This window comes from Nyctibius grandis, chromosome 3 (genome assembly GCF_013368605.1).
Source record: "Nyctibius grandis isolate bNycGra1 chromosome 3, bNycGra1.pri, whole genome shotgun sequence".
Taxonomy (NCBI): domain Eukaryota; kingdom Metazoa; phylum Chordata; class Aves; order Nyctibiiformes; family Nyctibiidae; genus Nyctibius; species Nyctibius grandis.
In genome coordinates, this window is record NC_090660.1 from 84538869 (window position 1) to 84566497 (window position 27629).

At 37.9% G+C, this 27629-nt stretch overlaps 1 protein-coding gene across 1 annotated transcript in view; it reads right to left on the minus strand.

The window, feature by feature from the left end:
* MMP16 (matrix metallopeptidase 16) overlaps positions 1-27629 on the minus strand; it is a 204158-nt gene that overhangs the window by 66772 nt on the left and 109757 nt on the right. The window contains exon 4 of the mRNA XM_068396545.1: positions 12600-12904. Within this exon, the coding sequence (XP_068252646.1) occupies positions 12600-12904 (305 nt within the window). The remainder of the gene's footprint in view (positions 1-12599; positions 12905-27629) is intronic.

Consider the following 27629-nt stretch of genomic DNA (forward strand, 5'->3'; position numbering starts at 1 on the left):
AAGCAGGGAGCTGAGCGCAGAGTTGCTGGAGGCACACTGCTCCCACAGCTGTTCTTCTAAGTCCCATGCTCAGGCAGGTCCAGGACCACTATCTCTCCACCTCTGTCAGCCACACAAGTGATCATTAAAAATACAAACCAGCTAAGGACTGACTGTTGGTATATATTGTAGTTGCTAGCTCTTGCTGAAGCTCAGGCCCTAATATTTTTACTGCTTCTGCTAGCACTGCTACCTGGAGTACAGCTAGCAACATTAACCCTATGTCCCTACTATATCTTCAATTTCCTGATTACTCAGTGATAATCCCATTTCCTCATCCTTACATTGTATCAGTTCCTAAACTGCATCATAAGAAAGGAGCTATGTATGGTTCTTAGAAAAGTACATTTACACATTACCTTTTTACCAACTCTGCAATCAAAATTTAAGTGGTGCAATCCATTTGTGAATTACCATAGACCAATAGGAGAGTGACTGTCCTGCCATACCGAGAGGGACAGGTAATAGCCTACACCAGTAATTACCTTTTCTGAGTATAAAACTGAACTGTTCCCAAAACAGGCATCTCTGCTGCTAAGACAGATTTCTTTGGACCCCAGTTGGTGCTGTTATTTGGAAGTACTTATCACTTCAGTTCTCCTCTAATCTGAAATTGCACATGATTCAACATCACTAGTGGAAATCATCCAGCTACAGAAAACTGTAACACAAATGTCTATACCTGCACCTTTCACAGCCAGTTATGAGAAACAGGTATTTCAGGACATGATTCCTCTAGTTTATTTTAGACACCTACTTCAGGATGTGACAAATCTTACTGAGGAAGGCAATATATCTCTCCTCTAACTCTAAAGGGACTCTATGAGATTAACTCAGATATAAACATCAACATTTGGTCAGATTAATTCCACCTCCTCAAGTCTTCTGGCTTCCGACTTAGGTCTTTCCATTTAAGTCAGTGGCAAAACATTAATTATAAAAGTACAGGATATGGACTTAAGTGATATATGTACAAAACAAGGAAGCATTCATCATTGAACTAGAGGCTTAAACCTGTCTACCACAACAAAACATTTTGCACAAAACAGTATTGTTCTTTTAATTTAGCTGGTTCTTTTTGGTCTTTCTGTTTTCATCTTTTTTCCCAGCCTGACGTTTTAGCTGTAGATGTTTCCAGGCATTGGCGTTAGCTGCTCAGCACTTTTTGAAACCCAAGCCACTTATGAAGGAGTCTAAATATAGATTAACAACATTTTGGCCTCAAGAACATATGGTTTGAGCATTTTGAAGTGAAGAATTGTCAAGATAAAGCACAAACTATTCTCTAGGCTTGAGAACACAGATATTGTAGAAAATCTTTCATTACTTAATTAGTCATATACTATTCTTAAAAAAGTCATATATAGTATTACCTTATATTTTAGGGTTATCTTACATTCTTCTACTTTTGCAACAACAATCCATTAAATTTCTGCCTCATAGAAAAATAAATATGCAATTACTGTAAAATTCTTGTTTCATTCTCTCAGGAAACCATGACAACACCCATAATAATTCGCCACATGATTTTTCAGATTCTGTTTGTCCCTGAAAAGGCAGAGGAAAGGAGAGGGCAGCACAGTGATGACATTCTATAGAATATCTTTGGGAGAAATCAGATTTCCTAAAGCTGCTGTCTTGGTGAAAAAGTCTCCTAGCAGCATACAGAGACTTGAAGATCTCTGGATCACATAAGAGCTGGAGTGCTAAGCCTGGTGCCTGCTTTAAATGACAGAAATGCCACTTTCTGTTTAAAGGGACAATTTGAGGACCATAGGTAGTTTCTTTTTCCTAAATTATTTCTACTAGCAGATCAGACTGAAAAGAAAAAAAAAATTAATTTCAGACATTAATTCATTAGGTGATTTCTTAGTTGTGAACTGATTATAACTTATTTGCAGTAATAAAGCGTTTTTCTCTTTTTTTAACCCAACATGTTTGAGTATGGCTTTTCACAAGCTCTCCATAGCAAGTAATCTTTCTAGAACCTGAAATTCAGTCTCTGGTGTGAAATCTTATTATTAACATTAGTTTTATTAATATTATTTTTCTATCACACATTTTAAAGAAATATTGTCTTTTTGTAAGCTGATGGAGAACACTTATAAAAGATGCATAGGGGATAAGAAAAAAAGGCACTGGAATATGTTAAATTCTTTCCTTTTTCCCCCTTCTCTATAACTTTCTGTCATGTACAAGAATTGAAGCTCTCTCAGATGTAGGACTCAAAATCTGCTAAGCTTCTTTCTAATATGAGGAAAGGTTAAGGTAGGAGCTAGATTTATTTATTTGTTGTATGTGAGGTGTTACTTTTTTTTTCCTTGTCATTCCACACGGTAACCATGTGTGAGAGGGTTGTGGGGTCATAAAAATAATCATGAAGGTGCTGGCCCACATTTTATGTATATACTCATTCAAAATACATCTGTTTGCCTGAACAAAAAAGCCTACCCAATGCTTTTCTAGATACTGAAGGAAAAAAAAAAGAAACACCAAAACCAAAACCAAAAACACCAACATTGTTAGTTTCAACTTACTAATAATTTTAACAAACGTTTTTCAAATAAAGTTCTCCATATTAACTCAGTACTCTTAATATACTAATATGAGTGTCTGATCAAATGAAAACAGTTTGGAAAGATAAACTTATCTTCATTGTTGTGTAAACAGTTGTTTGAGACAAAGACATCTTTGAAAAAAAAAAAAAGTCAGTTCTTTTTCTGTGAATGTAGGTGCAACGGTTGCCAAAACTGTCTGCAAGGATCCATTCTGACTTTCAGCTAGATGTTTCCTTGGCAGTAAAGTTGATGCAACAGACAATGTGAACTTTCCTCATTTATTTCTATGCAAAGTCAGACAGCTTCGTTTTAACACTTTTCATTAGCAGTTTAAGATAGGATGACTGATAGAAAACTGAGGCAGATGGCAAATGCAAGCAGTTTGTTCTGCTGGCCCTGGTATGTGTGAAATAACCTCCAACTGCAGTTTGAATGGATAACTGAGTTTGCAGCTTCACTAACTACTCCCCATAGGCTTTCAATAATTTATGTTTACCTACAGCGTGTTGGAAGCAATATGCAACTTAGTGGCTCAAGATACACTGCCTTTTTTTTGGTTTACAGGTTTCATCATGACCATTTCTGTTTGGCAAATAAGCCACAGTGTAAATAACACCTTGCTTCTATAGACACAAAAAGCACAATATAAGGTACGCATAACAGTCTACATTTCCATTGCTTTAATTAAGAATATCACAAAATCAATTTTCTTGACTTATTCCTCAGCCTCTCTTTCAGCTTGCATAATAGTGTACTTGGCAATTTTTGGCCAAGAAGGAAGATAAGAGCATGATATTGCACACTGCTAGTGCCTGGGGTGTATTAAAAGCAGACAGCTAAACACACATCTAGAACATGGGGCTGGATTCATCCACAAGACTGCTTTCACTGACTGCCAGTGTTTAACACATTTCCCTTTTAACGACATGTAAATGAAGTGCTTTTCTCAAAGCCAAAAGGGTGCTCCATGAAAGCAAAAAACCTCCCCCAAAACAATAAAAATGAGGTCACTACCTTGCCAAAAGTTAATATTATCCATCATCTGGCTTTCAGTCAGTAAATGGGGTCTAGTAGACAGATCCTCTTCTCCTGTATGTATAGCCCTATGTCTAATGACTGAGTCTTCACAAGCCAGCCATGGCCATTTATGGTTTATTTTTTAATCATTTTCTACCTCTCAATAACTGAAAGGAATCTTTCTATTCTCAAGTGCAGCTTCGCATCCTATGACAATACTTTCAAGGACACATTTTATGCATCAGACACTGAATGTTTCAGAGTTACCATTTTATGTAAGATCTTGGGGTGACTGCATATGGAACAGGTGGGCATATACACACCAAGCAAGTATAATCCATGTAAGGTTTGGGAAGTTTGAGGACAGATTAAATTATGCTGTAAAATTCTATCAGCACTACATGCACTTACTGATGGGGAAAGACTGGTTCGCTTTTTAAATACTGTAAGCTTTGAGGTTTAGCAATAGAAAGTATCTGTGTTAGTTGACTCAAATTAAATTGGATTTCAGAGGGAATGGTGAAATGAAAAGAATCAACTATTACTCCATTTTTCTGCAACTTGCAAAGTTCTTTTAAATATTATCCTGGCATCTTCATCATTGTAAAATGTTATAAATGTAATAATTGTTTTTTGCCATCTTTTATAATACTGCTAATTCTCTCATTTTGCACTCAGATAGATTCAGTTTAAAATAGAAGCTATGCTTCCTTAACAGTACAACTACATATAAAAAAAGATGTAACTCAACAAGCTAGGTCTCTTTATCCTGGAAACAAGATATGACAGAGGTTCATAAAATTATGAATGGCATATATAAAATGATCAGAAAATTAATTCTTCACAATATAAGCACCAGTCTACCTAAAGTGAATTTATCAACGGCAGGTTCAAAATTCAGAAAGAGGTACTTTTTCACATCTGCTTAAACTATAGAACACATTGCCACAGGATGTCATGGATATCAAATGCTTACATGAGTTCAAAAAGAGATTACACCAATTCATGAAAGGAAATCCCTCAAAGGCTGTTAAACACAAAAATATGGTCTGTGGCTCAGAAATTCAATGAGCCACAGATTGCTGGAAGCTAAAAGGGTATATGCTGGGGTTTTGTTGCCATATGTTTGCCCTGCTATTCTCTTCCCTAGGTATCTGTTAATAGCCATAACTGCAGATAGGATATTTTCCAGGATAACCTTTGATTTGAACCCATGTTGGCAATTCTGTGTTTAAAAGTATATACACAAGCATAACACAATACAAATTCAAAGAAGATATTAATCTTTTACATATTTATCCTAGTATAGAACTGGAAAACCACCATGCTAAAACTGCAAAGTCACACAGCTTGGTTACAGATCAAATCTGATAGTGATAAGAACTTATTAAAAACATATATAATCATTTAAGTAAGAGCACTATGCTTTATGGAATTAAAGTCATGGTAATATTGTAATATAGAGCTTCCTTTAACCTGAAATGCTCAGCTTTCTTTATATCTAACCACAGCATATGACATGAGCACTGTTTGAGACACAGAGCTCCCTTAGGAGACTAGGTTTTCACAACTCCACTGGTTCATATTTCCAGAAGCATATATCTCCTGCACTGTGTCAACCACACTGGCAGCCAAAAGAAATTTACTACAAGTTGATCTATGCAGTTCAGAGATCAGGATTTTCATAAATTTTTCTTGGCTGCCAACACAGTGCCCACAGTAGAATCTATGCACTAACTAGAGTCCAAGTGCGTTACACTAGATGCTGTATTTGCACCAGGTCCAAGAAGCTTTTACTTGGCAATCTACAAACAGCATGGTACAAAGTGACAGGTCTGAGTTTTTTTCTTTTTATTGCTTGTAAAACTTGAATAATTTTTTGAATACTGGAGAGTTTACAAAAAAAATTACTGAGTTCTTTAAGTTTTGGTGTTGTTTTCCTGAAAACACAGCTTTGTGTATATACAAGTTACAAATATTTCACATGAATGTAAGCACTCTGTGGTAATATTCTCCTTACATTTAAATGTAACTGTACACTAAAAACATCTATTACTTCTGTAATGGAGATTCACTTGCTATTTTTTATTGTATAGTCTTTGATGGAAGAACTCTAGGGGAACCTGCTTTGGCAGGGGCGGGGGTTGGACTAGATGATCTCCAGAGGTCCCTTCCAACCCTAACCATTCTGTGATTCTGTGATTCTGGGAACAGGTTTCTGCAGAATTTCAGTATGGTACAGGAGCTGCCTTGGTAAATTTGCTACAGAGGTAAAAAATCATGCATTTTACTTTGATTTCTATTTCTCTTGAAGATATGAATACGAAGATAAGAGTATCAAACTACAATTACTAATCTACTGTGTTTATCTAAGGAGAGCTTAAACTTAGTTTTTGCCAAGTATTTTCTGTTACTGGAAGACACAGTTCTACAGTCAGGTTTTAGCCAGTAATTGGTACATTAAGCATCATGTCTAATGTGCTTGAAATCTAAGCTCCCAAGAAATCCTTGTTTTCACCAAGAGCTACTTCTAAATCTTGCTCTGTTTTAAAAAGCTGTGCTTGGGTAAGTAGGTCAATCTTAAATTAATCTAGTTAAAAGTAGTACACTCTCCATTCAAACTGGTTTAACATCCCCTTAAATAGGCTTAGATGCATTTAGTAATCTCCCAGAAAAAATAACTGCTTTAAACAAGGTTTAAACTAAATTAAGTGCATGTAGCCAGACAAACGTGAAATCAGTTTTGATAAACCAATGCAATTTTTGAAATAGAGGCAAGAGTTTATGCCTTAAGTTAGAGATGTTTACCTTCTGACAGATAGCAAAAATGTTTTCATACACTCTCAGGTGAAGAAAGGAAATATATAAGTTAAGAAACCATAAAATGTATGATGATATGTTAGTAATGGACTTTGCTCTCTATTAGAACATAGTGTATATATCTTCATCCATGGTGGCCCTTTCTCTGAATGTCTCCCTTTCTACTCTCTCTGCCATAATTTTAGGATTCTATCTGAGAGCTTTCCTATATTTCACAGGAATTATGTTTATAATCATGCAATAAATCCAGGGAAAAGAGATTTGTGAAAAATATGTAAGGCAATAGTGAGGAAGAAGAACAGATACATCTCAGTCATTATTCCCAACTGATAGGAATAGTCTGTGTTTCATTTAACACGCAGGTAGCAGTGACTATTAACTGCAAAACTCATCACAGACCTTTCTTTCTTTCCCTGCCATCATCTGCCAAAATGAAACTTCTGACCATAGTCACTGGTTGAGGAACCTGGCTTTGATGGGGTGGGGTTTCCAGGAAATATCAGCATGTTACACAAACTTGATCCATGAAATGGCCCTTGGGGTCTGCCAACAGAACTAGTCAAGATACACAGATTTCTAAAGAAGAGACAGCTTTCTCTGAAGTCACTGTTCAGAAGACTGTTTTCAGACTCTGTCCCTCTCTTGGGTCTTACTTCAGAAATGGTGAAGGCTCTGAGATTCAAATGAATCTCAGCTTTTGAAACTGTCTGCTTTTAAATTACTGAGAAAACTACAAATTAAACTGAAAATAGTTCTTGTCCTCTCCAAGGCTTTACAAGGGATTCCTCAAAAAACCCAAGCCAAACAAGCAAAAAAAACGAACAAGCAAATAACAATTCCCCTCAAAAATATTGAAGCTAATAATCCTATAATAAGGGATATATATCTACTTCATCACTTCAGAAGCAGCCCCACTGTTGCATTTAGCAGCTCTTAGATCACATGTTGCCTCCTCTCTTTCTCAAAGTTCTGTTATGGGATCATAGGCAAACTTCAGTCACAGGAATGAAGCAATGAAATAAAATCTAGTGAGTACTGTATATAATATACATTTTGTTTTCTTTCTAATTTGCGTTTTCTGAAGGACACATAGGAAAACTGGCCTACTGAAATTTTATATGGTTTTATTACTATATGCTATTAACAAGGCAACGTTGCAAGGTAAGTCCTATTCCTAATTGTGTCATTGTAGAAATACACCTTCAGTTTTTTCCAATAGCAAACATCTATGCTCAGCAGACATTATTAACAGCTTTCAAAAGACCGTTGCTCAAAGTTAGAACAAAATATGGAGAATATAAGTAGGAACAAATAATTGCCAGTCTTATGATAGGGAAAGCATCTTATCTATACGACCTTCTGAATGTGTATGGCCCATCATGCTGCAGGAACTTGGGAGGATAGGGGAGGAGGAGAGTACAGGCTCTGAGGCTTAACAACTCCATAATGAAGTAGATCTTCCAGAAATCTAGCACACCACTTGTTCTCCTATAATCTGACACTTCAACCTCTATTTCAATGCTGCAGATTTAATAATGGACAGATGAAGATAATATGTGGGAGAGCCTTGTTAAGGCTAATAAGAACATTACTTTCAGTTTTGGTACAGGAAGACAGGTCATAGGATAGGATTTTTCTGCTAGCAACTAGAAAATTTACTACAGAGACAGTCCCTATCCCTCCTCCACACCCTGGCAGTGACTTTGAATTTCATCACAGTGATTTGAAATATTGCAACTGAAAAAAATACTTTGAAAAAGATTTTTGTTGAGGATTTTGACAATATAATATATGCAAAATATTGCCACTCTTAGCAAGAAGTCATTGTCCTTTTCTGGATTTAAGTACATTATTCATTGTCCATAAATTTTTCATTCAAAAAATTAGGTGATATATATCACCTAAATAGATCGGAGTCATGGGAACAATGAAATCTCTCCCTAGCCTCCAGGCTGGTATATTAAGATTTCTTCCTTTTCCTTTTTTTTTCTTCAATTCTTTTTCTTTCCAGCACTTAAGTTCAAAAGAAAATAAGGATTTAAAGTTTTTCTTAATAAGTGATGATTTTTCAGTTAGCTACTTATGTAACTTGATTTTCATCTCCTGTTTATTCTTTTTTCTTTTTACATCTTTAAGTGTAGATATTGTGAAATGTTTTCCTGTGATATTCCTATCCTTTCTGATTTGATATTCCTGAACAGTGTTTCACCTTTAATGTTTGTTTCCTCCATCCTCTTCTTCTACCATAGTTGCCAAGTGTTACCAGAAAAATATGAGTTTTAACTGAGACTGCCTAGAAGCACAAGGTACTTCATAAGATGCATGAAGAAACCATCCTGTCCCAAATAATTTACAAACCTAAGGTTCTCATCTCACATCGAAGCCTGGATAGGCAGACCATAAAGGAAATGGGGTCTACTATAGGTGTAAAGGCCTGCTCCCACAGAACAACTTGAAAAGTAGAAGTCCTAAAAGAACAAGTAGAACATGAAAGCTGACTGGAGGAAAGCTACAGTCCAATGCATACAAACGCTTTGTCCAAAGTATTGGAAGGCTACCATTTCCCTACCTTGTCAAAAACCCAAGTACCTTTTATCCTCCAGTATATCCCTCCTTCCCTAGCAAAAGAAATTCTGTTCTTGTTTCCATTGTTTCCCGGTGATGGCAAGTTTCTCGTCCTTCTTTCTGGTCAATAATTCTGGTATTGCCTGCAGCAGTATGGAAGGAAACTCGGAGAAAAGACCTCTACAGCTCAGCTGGAGTTAAGGTACCAGCTGTACTCTGTTTACAGGGTATTATGAAAGCAAAGAAATAAATCATTTTAGAGAGCCCGCAAGTGTTAAATTGTATGACAGGTTTTTTCCTGAGCGATGGGCCCATTAGTCTTTACTCCTACAAGAGCCTTATTCATTCTTCAGAATGAGGGAGGAGTCAAAGCACAGATCTCTTCCCCAGAACATGACTGATAAGATAGATCTGTGATCCACAAAAACATACCACTGAAGTAAGAACAAATGAAAGCAGCACTGCACTGTGGAGATGACGTATTTCTATTGGAACTGTCCTTTCAGTCTAGAACTTTATTAAAACCAAGCAAAACACAAGTAAATCAAGCAAACATGTTAAAGAAAAAAAAATAAAACCACAGACTTAAAAGTATGAAGACACTGCAATTAATTAGTCAGGATAAATTACCTTAGGAATTAACTATACTCAGAATACTGAATTTGTATATGATTCCTTATTTGGAATGAAAATTATTTTAAAAAGGACAACAGTTTATGAAAGCATTTCAAGAAGTTGCCTGTCCTGAGGTAGAGAGTATGTAAACTGTTTTCATTAGAAGAACAGTACATGGTGGAAAATGAGTCTATACTTTTCAAGAGGATCTTATATTTGCATTTTTGCTGCTAAATAACCCAGTTGGTCCATGTTTTCAAATCACTCTGGAATAACAGAATATGAATCAGAGAAAATCTGCCCTTAGGGGCGAGAGTTAATTTAAAAATAAAAATAAATCACCAAATCTTTTTCCTCTTCTATTGGATTTCTAATAACACTACATGAAGATGACAATTGGAGCAATGAACCTGGAAAAAAATGACACTCACCTGGGAAAAATGACTCATAGATAAGACCATAAATATATTTTTCAACCTTCTGCTTTTCAGTGCTCTGAGACTGAGCTCAAGATGATAGGGAGCCTAAGAGAGCTGTAAGTCTTTTCTTCCTGTCAATCCCAAATTACATGCCTGCCTTCTTTTTCCACACGGTAATTTTTTCCAGTCACAAAAAAAAATCTGGACGTTCCTTCAGGATTCCGAGACATAAGCTCATGCAGTAAGATCACCAGCAGAACTTGGCTTACCTGATAACTGGAAGTCACCAATCAGACAAATAGGTACTCTGTATATACAGATCAACTGCACATACGCTGTTATTTCTAGAGTTACAATGCATAAGGCTTTTCTCTGGACAATAGCTATGACCTAAGATCCACGGTTCATACCATCTCAACAATGAGACTAGGTGTTGCCAAAATTCTTCAGAAAACTTGCATTGCTAAGATATTTATTTTAATTGTCATGTATTTTGCACAAAGTTTCCAGTCATAAAATATCCTGGGTTTTCTACCTTGACTATCCCATTCTAACAGGAATATATCTCCCTCAAAAAAGTATATATGAGCACACAAAAGTACATAAGTTATTAAATTTGCAGAACAAATTTCCAGTGATACCTATGAAACCTTCATGATACAGACAGCAGAACTTTTTTATTATAGAAGTTCCATGTTCTAAGATACATAAAGGCATTTTTTTTAGTGATAGTATCATTTTAATTTCACTTGATTTTTTTCCCTTCAAAATATCTTAAAATTCAGTAATACAAGAAATAGCTTTTGAAAACTGCTCTACAAAACTCTACCACAAAGAGGAATATAAAGACATGAGTTCCCTTTTGCACTCTGAAAATCGTTTAAGTTAAAGGAGAAGGAGATAGCCAGAAGTTAGCACACTTTCATACAGACTAAAAGTATCCATATTCAGAACTGCTCCAAAAGAGTTATCACATTTTAAATTGGCACCTTGACTTCAACATATACGTGCCTGTAGATCTTCCTTAGCGTTTGAAGTAATAGCTCCAAAACCACAGAACATTATGTGCAGTGTTGGTCTCCCACGGAGGCCCATAAAAAGCACCTTAATTTAGCCTCACAATGCTGTGACTGACTACATACCTGAACTGCACAAACAGAAGATGCTCACTGTTTTCTTTGAGCTAAACTTGTGAAGAGAGCAAATATGAGCAGTGAAATACCACAGATTTTTCTCAAGTAAGAATCTAGGGCTTTGTCCACAAGAAATAAACTTCTTGAACTCATCCTACTACTAAGGGCTTTCACAGTACAGTACACTGCTCTTTCTTCACTGACCCTGGCACAGCAGAAATATTGCACTATTAGAACAGTCACAATACTGTATTTATACTCCTGAAATATTAACTTAAAGCTTTCTTGCAAAGTCCAGGCTACAAATACTGCTACATAAAAAGCTCTGAATTTTACTTGGAAGATCTCAGGTGAGAAAGGGAAAGGAAAGGAATTAGATAAAGCCTCTCATTGTTCACAAATTCAGTGTAACATTGAAATACAACAGTTCTGCACTTCTTATTTGTCATCTTCATAGTCTTTTGTAAGCCAGAAACATTCTCTGTCCATCTGTGCCTCCTCTTTTGTGCATTATTTTTTCCAGAAGAGACTCCTTCAAACTCTATGTAATTGGCTTAGAGAGATCTACCAGGAAAACTGAGGCTGCTCAGAACCAAAACCTGTCAAAGCATCAAAGCATCAAACAGAATACGTCTACACAAAAACTCTTTGATACTGTTCTGCAGAGAGACAAAACCTAGCTTTAAATTAGGTTTCCTAGATAATGGCAGTAATTTAGTCACATGAACTTGGAGCTCGGCAAGGGCCAGATTATAGTTCTGTGAAGAGTATCTTTAATCTTGGTTTGGTAAATTTTAGTATGTCAACTGCACTATGCAGTCACTTATTTGACTACAGGGAATGTACAACTGAAGTAAACTGGAATTATTGTTTGAACTAACAATTTCAAAAGACACCTAAAATTTATAGGGAAATACTAACTCTGTTCTTGAAATGTCATCTTTAAGAGTTGACTTTAAATGCTGCCACTGCATCGCCATAAAGAAAAACTAGAGAAGGCTAGGTTTTATGTACATTGGTATCCACTGTATTGGTGGGTAGTCTCAGTTGTTCTTAATCTCTCTTATATCAGTGTTAAAGAACATTCCACACTTTCCCTAAACTTAAATAAGACCTATAAAGCAAACGATTTCAAAATGAAAGTAGTTTATGTAAACATTCAACAGTACAATGTTTGAAAGAACACAAAGGTTCTTAACAATTCAATGTTTTTCAAGAGAAACACCTTTTCATACTGTAACTTACATTCAGATAGATAGAAACTTTCCTGTCTCAGATTCTAATAGACCAATCAACTTAAGATATTTTTAAACTAATGTGAACTTAGGAAAGAAAACTATGTGACTTTATGGACTGGGAAGCATGGAAATATTTCTATGAGCTGAAAATTCATGCCATTTATTTACTTGGATTAAACTGAAATCTTCTCTTACCATCATGATTGGGATTTCCCAAAGTCCATGGCTCATCTGAGTCAAAATGAGTGTCTCCCCCAATTCCTGGCCCAGGGAAATATGCATGAGCCAAAAATCCTCCCTCCCCATCAAAGGGAGAACTGTCTCCATGAAAACCTGATGCAAAAATGATTGTAATATCCACATCCCTTTTGCCATTTTCTAATTCAATATAAGGAACTTCTTCAAATGTTAGAGGAGTTACATTCTGCCACACATCGAAGGCACGGCGAATGGCTTTACGAGTTTCAGCATCACCTACTTTTGGAGTGACGTTCTTTATGCTGAAAGAAACAGAGAAAGGTTAAATAATAGATTAAATTTGGCAGACTGGTAAGTGACACTGCTTACATCCACTTTCCCCTAATTATTAAAAGCACTGTGCTTTTAATAAAATGTGCTAGTCTGGCATTATGTCCTTAAAGAAGAGTATTTTTAAACAAGCTGGTGCGAAATTATTGTGTCAATCTGTGTAGCCCTTTATGCTAGAACTCATTATATGTTAGCCAGGTTACTCTCAGCAGTACAAAAAATCTATCTTTAGAGGATTAAAAGTATTTTAAAATGAAAAATTCTTAACAGTGGGATAACCAGATTAATCTACCACTGACTGTTTACCTCCTGGAACACAATTAGAATCCATCACAGCTAAAGAACGGCACATCATTTCTGATCAAAAGAAAAATGTTTCCAGTTAAATGAAGTTTTAACTTCTTAGTGAGTCCATTAACAATAGCAGAGCTCCATACCGTGACCACCAACCAGTATTCACAAAGCCTTAAAAACAGTTCTTGTTTCATTTGTAACTGGATAATTCCTTATCAGAAAGTAAGTCTTTTTATTTCAATACAGGCTAACAGATCCTTTTATGATCTGATTACTTCTATAAATCTTGCATAAAACTGTAGAATTCTTCAGAGAAATAATTTTATAAAAGACAATTATGTGCTAATTCAGAAATATATATTTACACAGGAATTTCAGTCTACACTACTTTTTCAAATGACACACATAAAGACAAAAAAACATCAGAATTACAGTTGAGTTCAGAGTCACAGTTAGTAGTAAATTATAGGGGAAACATCTTTAAAAAAAACCTTCTTTATTTATTTTTGTTATTGAATTAAAGAAAAGAATGGCATAATCAACTTCAGACCTCTCCAATTTCCTCCATCATTTTCACCCTATTCATACGGCCAGCAAAAACTCTGTTAGGTTTGTGTCTGTTCTGAAACTGCTGCAATCAGATACTCTTTGTTCGTTTGACCTGTGCTTGACTGAATGTCCAGCGCAAATCTCAGAAATTACATAGTTCTAGCATATATGTAAGATTTATGTAAGTTTACACAGCATGGCATGTTAATGGAGAACAAAAATATTTTCATGAATAAACCTGGAATGATTGATTTGTTTTGTACATTAAATGTGCTTGACTATATGGTATTGTAAGTTTATATAAATGGAAATAAATCCCTCAAGTCTAATTTTATAGGTTTGACTTCACATATATAATATTTTGTCCATAAGTTCCTGTAGAAGCTATAAAGAAGTTATTTATTTTGACTTCCACTCAAAAATATTCTTGTATTGAGTACAATAATGCTAGTCCAACCAAAGCATTATTTCTTTTTAGATAGTATGTACGTTCCAAAGAGATATCAAGACAGATTAAAAGATAGCATACTGTAAAGAATCCACTACTTCCCTTGATCTTTTGTTCCAAAGATGATTTAACCAGTCACTACATACTTGTTCCTATTCTCTTTTTTGTCTGGCTTGTAACATTGGTTCTTGTTCTGCCTTTCTCTTTCACATACATGAGCTTGAAGAACATCTTTTCCCCCTAAAAAGCGACATTTAAAAGACATTTCTGTACTGCAAAGTCATTACCTTTTTGTTGTCTCTTTGAAATTAAAGGTTTGAACTCTTTAAATCTCTATTATAAGACATTTTCTCCAATCTATTAAATATTTTCTGTGATTTTTATTGAACTCACTCCAATTTTGCAGTGCTCTTTTAAAACTGACTCTGTCAGAACTACAAAGTACTGCTGTACTGATCTCGCTGTCAGAGAGAAAAAGTCCTCTGATTTGTAGGCATAGCCTTACCCTATATGATACAATTGTCATGTCATTCAAATTGCTTTGTATGATGCCCTTTCTTCATAGTTATTTACTCATCAGTAATTTTACGATGAGTGTTGATTTTCAGGTGATTAAAAAAATATTGGATTCACTGGACTAATTATCAGTCCCTGCAGAACCCCTCTCTGAAAGCTCCCTCCTTTGTGAATTACTTTTTTGAGGTGTTTTAGTCAGCAAGTTCATAAACTACTCATCCTGTGCCCCTTGAGAATGTACAGTATTTCACAACCAGAGTGTCACGTGGCACTAAATCAAAACAAACTCACAAAGGCACACTTACACTGCCACTACCAAAAACTTGACAACAGTTAACCTGTTGCTATGCTAAGAATACCACTTACAAAGCTGATGAATTTTCTCTTAAGGAATCCTGCAGCATTCTCTCTAAAGCACATTAACTGTCTCAAGCACAGCTCATGGAAGGATTAGAGCCTCTGTTATTTACTATGACTAATGAAAACAGCAAATGAATCAAGAAGCTTTCAAAGAGAATATGTCTAGCAACTCTGATATTTTGATGTAGGAAAAGTTAATCCAAAAGATACAGTCTAATATTTTTTAGTGTTTTATATTGAGGAATCTTAGTAATGGGTCAAAGTCCCACTTTGGGGTGTAAGTAAAGAGCAAAAGGATGGTCTTATGCTGTAATATGTGATATGAGGAAATGGATAAAAACAGATTGGAATTTTGTATTGGTGGTAAATTGATTAATTGTTTGATCTAAAAGGGTTTGACTCATGTTTTAAACCTTATTACTTTACATTTTTTTGCTTTTTCAGTGCACAGATTTAAGTTTCAGCCGTCGATTACAAACGAAAAATTGAGCCATTGTGCTAGTTTCACACACATTAACTAGGGGTGATTACTTATGATGGGAGACCTTTTCCAGGGGATTCAGCTATTGAATTACTTGTGAAATAGCATCCTACACCTCAAGATTCATTGTCAAGAAGAAAGATTTTTCAAAGCATACATTCTGTATTAAAACAAGACAGATTTCTGGATTCCAGAACAACCTTCTGGAGAGACTGAGATTATACTGAAAAATATAGCTTCTAAAATAAATTAAATAAATCGGTAGTTATTCCAACATAAGAATATTTCCAGAAAATGATTGTCCATTTTAATGTATTTAACACAAACCATGTTTAATCCTAAAAGGGCAAATTCCAATACTATGTGTAACACAAATGTTGAAGTTCTCTAGCTGGGAACTTTGCTTAGAATAATTCAGCAATGTAGACATATGAAATCCAAGTTATTTTTACATTTCTTTCATGGTGTTCATCATATAATTTCCAAAGGGGAAGTACAGTAAGAAGATTAATCCATACAGACAATGTATCAACTACCAGAGATTCTAGGACTCATCTCTTAAAAGTCTTCGTTTTGATACATCACTGCAATAGCAAATAAAGTCTTATATGAACCCTTTTCATATAAGGGTCTGTCACGGTTTAAAGCTGGGCCAGCTATTAACCAGGTGGCAGATGCTCTCTGTTAACCCTCTCCCCCCCCTCCAAGGGAAAGGGAAAGGGAAAAGGGAGAGAGACTTATGGGTTGGAAAGTTAAAACAGTTTTAATAAACTATAATAATGAAAAAGAATATAATAACAATAATAATAGAAATAACCAAATATATACAAATATGTACAAAACCAAGATCAAGAGCTTGGAAATCCTCCTCAGGCAGAGTTGCTCCCCCCAGCACAGGCAGAGGGGAAAATGCAGTACCTCCCCCCAGCACAGGCAGAGGGCAAAATGCAATAGCTCCCACTGCCATCACACCTGCAGGCTTTTAACTGGAAACTGGCAAAGCTGGTACCAATCAGTGGGAGACAGGAGGGCCCCTCCCTCCTGGGCCCCACCTCCAGGAGGCAGTGGGTTAGTGATAAATAGGAAAGTGAGAATGACATGTATGGGATGGAATACCTCGTTGGTCAATCTTGGGTCACCTGCCCTGTCTGCTCCCCCCTGCAGCTGCGACCCCCCTTTGGCTCTTCACTCGTAAGCAGTGAGGAATTTAGCAGTGACCTTGGTTTCTCTAAGACTAATTGGCCTGGTTTGGGCCAAACCAGGACATTACACCCCTTATTCCATACCATTCACGTCATACTCAGATCACCACTACCTTTTCATTTTCAAATATATATACACATATCACTAGTTTATGATTCATCTCTATACAAAAAGTCCATCAAGTTCATTTGGTTCAGGATTGTGGGTTTCCATCTGGCTAGCAGTCTCTCAGCAGTCTCTCTGACTAGCAGTTTCTCTTTCGTCATGGTTCGTGCCCACGGGTTGCAGGTTAAAGATGTCAGACTCGAGGAGGTTACTGGACGCCACTTGATGAAGCTAGCTCCGGTCTCATCACCACTGTCTTAACCTGAAAGACACTTATGCAGCAACAACATACAGTTCAGACTTAAGTAGTCTCACCCAGAATCAGATCACCTTCAGGGACACATCGGACTTCACCATCTTGCAACATCACCCACCAAGTACATCCAGGTCCCTGAGCAAAAGCAATCCCACGAATGGGTTTACCTTTGCCCGTTACAGGAAGAATCCAGACAGTTTTTCCCAATAGATTCCTTTCATGCACCACCGGGACTTTATCTCCTTCTACTCTATGTAGAAGGTCTGACTGAGCAGGGCCAGCTCGATTGATAGATCCCCTGGTGTTAACTAACCAGGTAGCTTGTGCCAGATGTTTATCCCAGTTTTTAAAGGTTCCACCCCCCATTGCTTTCAGGGTAGTTTTTAACAGCCCATTATACCGTTCAATTTCCCAGAGGCTGGTGCATGATAGGGGATGTGATATACCCATTTGATGCCATGCTCTTTGGCCCAGTTGTCTATGAGACTGTTTTTGAAATGAGTCCCATTGTCCGACTCAATTCTCTCTGGCGTGCCGTGTCGCCACAAGATTTGCTTTTCGAGGCCCAGAATAGTGTTCCGGGCAGTGGCATGGGGCACAGCATATGTTTCCAACCATCCGGTGGTCGCCTCCACCATGGTAAGCACATAACGTTTACCCTGGCGGGTTTGAGGGAGTGTGATATAGTCAATTTGCCAGGCCTCCCCATATTTATATTTCAACCACCGCCCCCCATACCACAAAGGTTTTAACCGTTTGGCTTGCTTAATTGCGGCGCATGTTTCACAATCATGGATAACCTGTGCAATAGAGTCCATGGTTAAGTCCACCCCTCGGTCACGAGCCCATCTGTATGTTGCATCTCTTCCTTGATGACCTGAAGTGTCATGAGCCCACCGAGCTAAAAATAGTTCACCTTTGTGTTCCCAGTCCAAATCTATTTGGAACACTTTAGCAGCTTGATCCGCTTGTTGGTTGTTTCGATGTTCCTCAGTTGCCCGACTTTTAGGTACGTGAGCATCTACATGACGTACCTTCACAACTAGTTTCTCTAGCTGAGCAGCAATATCTTGCCACAGTTCAGCAGCCCAAATAGGTTTCCATTTGCGCTGCCAGTTGCTTCGCTTCCACTGCTTTAACCACCCCCACAAGGCATTTGCTACCATCCATGAGTCAGTATAGAGATACAGTCTTGGCCACTTTTCTCGTTCAGCAATGTCTAAAGCCAGCTGGATGGCTTTTACCTCTGCAAATTGACTTGATTCACCTTGTCCTTCTGTGGCTTCTGTGACTCGTCGTATGGGACTCCATACAGCAGCTTTCCACTTCCGATGCTTTCCTACAAGACGGCAGGATCCATCGGTGAACAGGGCATACTGCTTCTCATCCTCTGGTAATTCATTATATGGTGGGGCTTCTTCAGCACGTGTCACCTCCTTTTCTGGTGGCATTCCGAAGTCTTTGCCTTCTGGCCAGTCCATGATCACTTCTAAGATTCCTGGGCGATTAGGGTTTCCTATTCGAGCCCTCTGTGTAATTAATGCAATCCATTTACTCCACGTCGCATCAGTTGCATGATGGGTAGTGGGAACCTTACCCTTGAACATCCAGCCTAGTACTGGTAATCGAGGTGCTAGGAGAAGTTGTGCTTCAGTACCAATTACCTCTGAAGCAGCTTTAACTCCTTCATACGCTGCCAGTATCTCTTTTTCAGTTGGAGTGTAATTGGCCTCGGAGCCCTTGTATCCTCGACTCCAAAATCCTAGGGGTCGACCTCGAGTCTCCCCTGGCACTTTCTGCCAGAGGCTCCAGTAGGACCATTGTCCCCAGCTGAGTGTAGAGCACATTTTTAACATCTTGTCCCGTACGGACTGGTCCAAGGGCTACTGCATGCACAATCTCTTGTTTAATCTGTTCAAAAGCCTGTCGTTGTTCAGGGCCCCACTGAAAATCATTCTTCTTTCTGGTCACTTGATAAAGAGGGCGTACAATCTGGCTGTAATCTGGAATATGCATTCTCCAGAAACCCACAACGCCTAAGAAGGCTTGTGTTTCCTTTTTGTTAGTTGGTGCGGACATAGCTGTTATTTTGTTGATCACCTCTATCGGGATCTGGCGACGCCCATCTTGCCATTTAATCCCTAAAAACTGGATCTCCCGGGCAGGTCCCTTGACCTTGCTTCTTTTTATGGCAAAACCAGCTTGCAGAAGAATTTGGATGATTTTCTCCCCTTTGTCAAAAACTTCTGCTGCTGTATCACCCCACACAATGATGTCATCAATGTATTGCAAATGTTCTGGAGCTCCACCCTTTTCTAGTGCAGTCTGGATCAGTCCGTGGCAAATAGTAGGACTGTGTTTCCACCCCTGGGGCAGTCGATTCCAGGTATACTGGATACCTCTCCAGGTAAAAGCAAACTGTGGCCTACACTTTGGTGCCAAAGGAATAGAGAAAAATGCATTAGCAATGTCTATGGTGGCATACCACTTGGCTGCCTTTGACTCCAGTTCGTATTGAAGTTCTAGCATGTCTGGCACAGCAGCACTCAGCAGTGGCGTAACTTCATTTAGGCCACGATAGTCCACAGTTAATCTCCATTCTCCATCAGACTTTCGCACTGGCCATATAGGACTATTAAAGGGTGAGCGAGTCTTGCCAATCACTCCTTGATTTTCTAATTGTCTAATCAGTTTATGAATGGGGATCAGGGAGTCTCGACTGGTGCGATATTGTCGTCGGTGCACCGTGGCAGTAGCAATTGGCACCTGTTGTTCTTCAACCTTCAGCAACCCCACAACAGAAGGATCTTCTGAGAGGCCAGGCAAGGTAGACAGCTGTTTAATGTCCTCAGTCTCTACAGCTGCTACACCAAAGGCCCATCTATACCCTTTTGGGTCCTTAAAATACCCTCTCTTGAGGTAGTCTATGCCAAGGATGCACGGAGCATCTGGGCCAGTCACAATGGGGTGCTTTTACCATTCATTTTTAGTTAGGCTCACTTCGGCCTCCAATACAGATAACACTTGAGATCCTCCTGTTACTCCTGAAATACTGATAGGTTCTGCCCCTTTATGATCCGATGGCATTAGGGTGCACTGTGCACCAGTGTCTACCAGGGCTCGATACCTTTGTGGTTTTAATGTGCCAGGCCATCGAATCCACACAGTCCAATAAATCCGGTTGTCCCTCTCCTCCTCCTGGCTGGAGGCAGGGCCCCCCTAATTAAGAAATGGATTCATGCTGCTCACAGGGACTGGGACCTTCATTTCTCCTATTCACACTTGGGAAAAAGTGATTTGAGGCCCATCTACCCTGACTGGGGTCCTGCTCACTGGTAACTGGAGCAGCCATCCTTCTAGAAAAATTCTCTCTGGTATTTCTTTTAGCTTGCAACTCACGTACTCGTGCCTGTAGGGTACTGGTAGGTTGTCCATGCCATCTGCTCGTGTCCTCCCCATAACCACGCAGGGCAAACCACAGGATACCTCGTGATGTGTTCCGTTTCCTTTGAGCTGGTCCTGTAGGAGAGCGTTTTCTCCTAACAGCTGCAACGCGTGCCTGTGTAGGTAGAGAGTCAAGTTTATTCTCGATCCTGGACAGTTTGTCTGACAGTTGTTTAAATGAGTCCTTGTTCTCCTTAGTCAGTTTTTCCACAGCCGAGACACGGGCCTGCAGTGGGGAAGAAATACTATCTTCATACTGTCGCATACAGTTAGCCATTTCACCCACACTAGATCGTGCCATAGCATCTTCTCCCCATACTAATATTGACAATGTATGGGTATATGTTGGTGGAGCATTCTTCACAACCTTCCGGAACATGGATCGGTTGCATTCCACTTCATCAGGATCTACAATGTCCCGTGGGTGTCTATAAAAGATCTCTTGCACAGCCAGTTCTCTAAGGTAGTTAATACCTTTTTCTATAGTGGTCCATTTGCTTAGGTGACTCATAACATCATCTTTATAGGGATACCTGCTCTTTACAGCTGACAAGAGTCGCCTCCAGAGACTGATAGTGTTTGACTTTCTTGCAAGCGCCTTATCAATACCACCATCTCTGGACAGGGATCCCAACTGTCTGGCTTCTCTGCCATCCAATTGCATGCTGTCTGCCCCATTATCCCAGCATCGGAGCAACCAGGTAATAATAGGTTCACCGTCATAACGGCTGAAGTCTTTCCTTATATTTCTCAGGTCCTTCAGGGATAAAGAGTGGTAGGTTATCTCTACATCCGAGTCCTCCTCTTGTGATAGTTCTGCTTTAGAAGGACCTTTCTTCTGTGATGGGTCTGCTTTAAAAGGACGATCGATGAAACCCCCATCTGTGTCAGGCCCTAACTCTGCCTGAGAAGGGCCCTCAGCTGGGTCATATGATGGCTCTGTCTTAGAAGGCTCTGAGTCATCATCCTTCACTTCACGAGCTGATTTCTTTTGGTATTTCTTCCTGGTTACAGGAGCAATTGGTACAGATTCGATAGATGCTGGGGTCTGAGTAGATGCAGTGGCTGTCGTGGGAGTGCTGAGAGTCTGAGTAGCTGCAGTGGCCATCTTGGGGGGTGTAGCAGCTGTGGTACAGGCTGCCGAGACTTCAGTGGGGTTAGTGGCTGTAGCGGTAGTACACACTGTAGGATCTGAGGTGGCTGCATAACACCTACAACTGTCCCTGCACCGATATTTAATCTTATCCCACATCAGAAACACATTCAGGACAACCAAAAATAAAAACATGCCACCTAGACAGCACCATCCTAATTTCGCAAAATCTAGTGGAATCAGGTTGGCAGAAAAGGAGAAGGTGCTATTTCCCGAAGTAAAACTGGAAATGTAATCATTAACAGAATCAGCTAAAGGATGCCTGGAGCGTGCAGATGAAGTCGCTGCTAGTGATTCGCGATTAAAGCTGCCCATCATTGTGTCATAGAGATAAGAGATCGGAATATTAACTGCCCAGTTTATCACAGCATAAATCAGTATCAAACCCCATACCAAAACAATACATTTCGACCAGCGCCCACTGCTAAACTGCATGTAAACATTCATAAGAAGCAAGCAATAACACAGTGCCCACGGCAGGTAAGGCATCATTGCAATACTCAACTGTGAAAGAAACTCCATAAAAAGATGAGATAACACAGCATTCAAAAATGACATCACCATCTTCACTGTCTGTTTTAACTTTCCAACCCCTCATAAATCTCAAAGGAAGAAATCTGATATTCTCTCAGCTGAGCTCTCCAGGTGTCCTCCCACCAGAGCAAGGGTTCAACTTATTAGAGCAACCTGTTGGAGCTTCTCTGGAGCCCCACGTTGGGCACCAATAAATCTGTCACGGTTTAAAGCTGGGCCAGCTATTAACCAGGTGGCAGATGCTCTCTGTTAACCCTCTCCCCCCCCTCCAAGGGAAAGGGAAAGGGAAAAGGGAGAGAGACTTATGGGTTGGAAAGTTAAAACAGTTTTAATAAACTATAATAATGAAAAAGAATATAATAACAATAATAATAGAAATAACCAAATATATACAAATATGTACAAAACCAAGATCAAGAGCTTGGAAATCCTCCTCAGGCAGAGTTGCTCCCCCCAGCACAGGCAGAGGGGAAAATGCAGTACCTCCCCCCAGCACAGGCAGAGGGCAAAATGCAATAGCTCCCACTGCCATCACACCTGCAGACTTTTAACTGGAAACTGGCAAAGCTGGTACCAATCAGTGGGAGACAGGAGGGCCCCTCCCTCCTGGGCCCCACCTCCAGGAGGCAGTGGGTTAGTGATAAATAGGAAAGTGAGAATGACGTGTGTGGGATGGAATACCTCGTTGGTCAATCTTGGGTCACCTGCCCTGTCTGCTCCCCCCTGCAGCTGCGACCCCCCTTTGGCTCTTCACTCGTAAGCAGTGAGGAATTTAGCAGTGACCTTGGTTTCTCTAAGACTAATTGGCCTGGTTTGGGCCAAACCAGGACAGGGTCATATGAACCCTTTTCATATAAGCCAGCAGTCACCTGAAATACTGGTGACTGTCACTGGTAACAAAAAAAAAGAGGAATTGGGTATCTTACACTCAACATGCCCAGATAATGGAGCTTAAATAAAAATAAGTGGACATGCCAACTCAGAACCACTCCTATTGCAAGGTGGTAGCACAAGTGGTGGCAAGCAAAAGACGATCCATAAGATGAATTATTTACTTCAATGTCATTTTTTACAAACTATTAAACTGAATGATCATAGAATGACAGAATCATAGAATACTTTGGGTTGGAAGGGACCTTAAAAGGTCATATAATACAACACCCCCCCTGCAACAAGCAGGACATCTTCAACTCCATCAGGTTGCTCAGAGCCCCGTCCAACCTGACCTTCACGTTTTGTATAAATTTTGAAAGCTGTTATTCTTAGACAACGACAGCCATGTGTCCATTGAATTCAGTATTTTGAGGTTATTACTGATGTTTGTAGCAAACATGGTTTTCAACCTTATAGTTGCTTTTGGCATTATAGCTTTTAAATCCATGTCTTGCACAAGAACAACGAGATTTCATCAGGGATATGCACTTTGCACACTGATTTACTATTTCTACAGATGCCTGAAGAGTCTTGTTTTGGTGACTGTTATTCTGAAATTCTGAGTTCTAATGATTTTAAAAAAGTTTTGTGTTTTCCTTTCCCTCTCCCTCCTTTCCCAAAATATCCTCAAAAAAAATATCCATGTTTCAGTGACACATTTTTGGCTGCAACAGCTTCAGGAGCCTTGCAAGGCTGTCAGGATATACCTCACTTGGCTGTGTAAAATCAGCCATCTGAAATTTAAATACAGTACATTAAGTAGCATATATTTGCCATTAAATTTCACTATTTCCTTTTATTCTTCCTGAGCTGTCATTAGAACAGCTCATTATATTTTCCACACAAATGGCTACAACTCTGTATATAAAATCAACCCTTTTGACCCAAGCTAGGCCCAAGACACAGGTCAACAAAGGCTAGACAAAGCTCAAGATGCATAAACCTTATTATTACTGCTTGCCTTAGCAGTAATGACCTCTACAAGAGTTGTAATAACTCAGAGACAGATTACTTCTTGTCTGTAGACTTTGATACTTGTATTCTCCACTGCATATAATAAATACTGTTTTTAAATTGGTCCTATGCTCATTTGTGCATTAAATCCAGAGTACAAGATTAACAATATCTTACTACCCTGTTGTGCTGATTAGACTGGATACTAATGAGTGCTTTTAGAATTATTAGGTAATTATAATGATGCAAGATGATCAAATATAGCAATTTAATATAAGTGGGGAAAATATTTCTACAATGCCATTTCTCTCAAACATTCCAAGATTTTCTTGGATCAAAGTTACAAATTGGAAACCCCATTCTAAAGAAAGAAAGGACACAGAAGATAAAAGAGCAGGAGATTCAACTGAGTAGGTAAAAAGATGCAGTCAGTAATCTGAAGTAAGCTTATTATAGATCTGTGTTTATTTGATATGAAACAGTTAAGATAAAAATCAATTGAAATGTAGCTTAAATTTGAATAACTTGTTGAAACTACTTTTTCAGCGCTATTGCTGTCATTCAAAGTTAAACTGAACCAAAGCTTTTCTTTTTTTTTTTTTTTTTAAATCCCATTGTTACTTTTATTTAAATTAACAGATTACTTCTGGTCAAAGGTTTATTTAATTTTGCGTCATCATTTCTCTAGAGATACTTTCTATCAAGTTCCTTCATTAATCTCTCATTGATGTGGGTTTTCTTAGCTTCAAGTTCTTTCCAGTCTCACTTTTGCTAACTCTTTGTAGTTACAACCTAAGAACATTTCTCGTGTAAAATGTGATCTTGGTTCATATAGCTCCTGCTCCAGCTCATTAAATCCAAGTCAGAGATATTGCTTTTGATTTTCTTGTTCTGTGACCACAATAAAAGTCAACCTACTGCTGCCATGTTGGAAAGAATCTATAATTCTCTCTCCTCTTCTGGTTCATGGATAGTATTCTCCCCATAATTCATTAAAAGCATCTGAAAAGTGGCAAAGATGAGATTTCCAAGATACAAACCCAAGATTAGCAAAATACTTGACAGATAAATGTTTTTGTAGAAAAGACATAATCCCATGTCATAATTTACATAATTACTAATACATTTCAAATAAATAAAATGCAACATAAACTTTTACAATTATAGTATATTGATTTTCAAATATTTAATTTTTTCAGGATTGCTGAAGTACGTAAGTAGTAAAGAAATGAGAAATTATATTCTACAATATTCAAATTTTATATGAAAAAGACACACTAAAAATACATATAGCGAAGAACATTTTTTTGTTAATTACACTGTGGAAAGAATAACTAAACAGCTTAATTGATTGCTACACAGGAATTCTCTCTCATAACTACGGTTACCTAGACTTTTTTTATTGCAGAATTTTTAGAATCACCACAGTGTAATTTAATCTCCTTTTATTAGCTATATTTTACATGTCCTCCCCCCTTCCATTCAGAGGTTAGAAATGCTAAGGTATATAACATTGCTAACATAGTTCTTTAAGAAAAGGGCAAGCATTACCTTTATTAAGTCATTTTTTTGGCAACATGGTGAGCTTTAACAGAGGGGTAAATATGCTTAAATCAACACTTAGGGACTGAAGTATTCCATTTTATTCAGATTATTCAGATTCCTAAATATTGCTTATAATGACAATATCAGGTAGATAGATACTGGAAACCTTCCTGTGTATCATCAGGTTGACTAGAATTGCATTTTTTATGGTATTTCTCATTGAAAGCTGATAGGAGATGCAGTTATAATGACAAAAGAATGTTTAATAGAGCCTTGTTTAGCATCTAATTCTGCATCCATGCTTGCTACAAAAAGGTAATGCTTAATGTCAGGAATCATAGCATCCTTGTCCCATTAGTCCTTAAGGGTAGAAGTCCTATGGTAGGTAGTCTAACTTGTAGAACATAAGTAGTCTCTCTAGTACAAATTACTGTTTTTCTAGATTTGCAGCTGTAAATCATCAGAGTTGCAGCAAAACATGTAAGGAGGAATGCTAAGAACTCATGGGTGGGACATTTTGAAAATATCTGTTTTCAGAGAACACTGATAACTTCTTTACCATGCCACTCAGAATGCTTTCCCCATCTGGAGATACCAGTTCTCCATATAAATCTGCATGCATTTTCTATGCTATTGGGTGCTCTGTGATACAGAGTTACTAAGAACTTCAAAATTTGTTACTCACTTAAAATGGTAGGGTAGGATTATAGAGCATATAGTTAGGTATTTCCACTGCCTTAAGGTCTTGTAGGCCTCACATATACATAGGGAAAAAAATTACATCAAAGTGCAGCCTGGTTCTGTAAATGCTTCTGGCATGTTTCAAAACATATTAGTCAGGTACAACTGAATTAAAGCATAGAATGCTGCTAGTGTATTGAAGACTAGTTTTCAGACATTTCAGTTATTAACAAATCTGTTAAAGTTAGGACGTTCTTGGCATCTCTCAAAAAAACAGATAATCATTATTTCCCCTTATTTCTGTTTTTCATTTTTAATGGAAAGACAATATGCTCATGTCTTGATGCTGAAACAGTATAGATATATATTTCAAAAATAATGCAGTGTGAACATCATCACAATGCAAAACTTATGTCATCATTTCAATATGGACAGATCTGGTCTTTTTTCATTCACAAGAAAACTAAAATCAAAGAAATTCAGCATATACTGACTTTGTGACAAGTATGATTAATAAGGTGTGTAATTCCTTGATTTAGGAAAGATTTTCTAAATATTCCTCTGTAGTAGTACCCTTAGAACATTATTTTATAAAAACCTCTTGTTGCTACTTTGAATCAACAGCATTTTCTAAGTTTTTTCTTAATTCAGTATTTTCTTACTTTTCAGTGTGGCTTTTAAACAACCAAGAAAAATTCTCTTTCAAAATTCCACACAATATGGATCATTCAGACCATAGAAATAATATAGCCTATTGTTAACAAGCCAGATGATAGGACTTTTCGTTGCATACTTTTCATCGCAGCTAGCATTAATTCATTTAACTGAAGAGCATAAAGTTAGACATATCCAAATCTTTTATCTTCTCTCACTTTTTGGAGAGCTGAAATCCAGGATGTACCCAACTTCTTGAGAAAGGAAAAAGACATTAAACTAGGGCTTGAACCAATGTCCACTGAAGTCAAGAAAAAGATTAAATTAATTCTAGTTGGTTTGGGATGAAGCCATTGACCATCTACAGTTAAGTTTCATCCACTAATTAAATTAATATTACATATTGCTGAACAATCAAATTGTGGTTTTTTTTATTCCTCAAGACATTAAAATAAAGCAGAATAGCTTTTAAATTATTATTTTATTTAAAAAATTGTTATGAGTTCTAAGTAATGGTTGCAATTCAAGGCAAAGCTTGGCTTTTTAGAGAGCACTCTCCAATTTTATTTGCAAGTGTTCTGCAGACT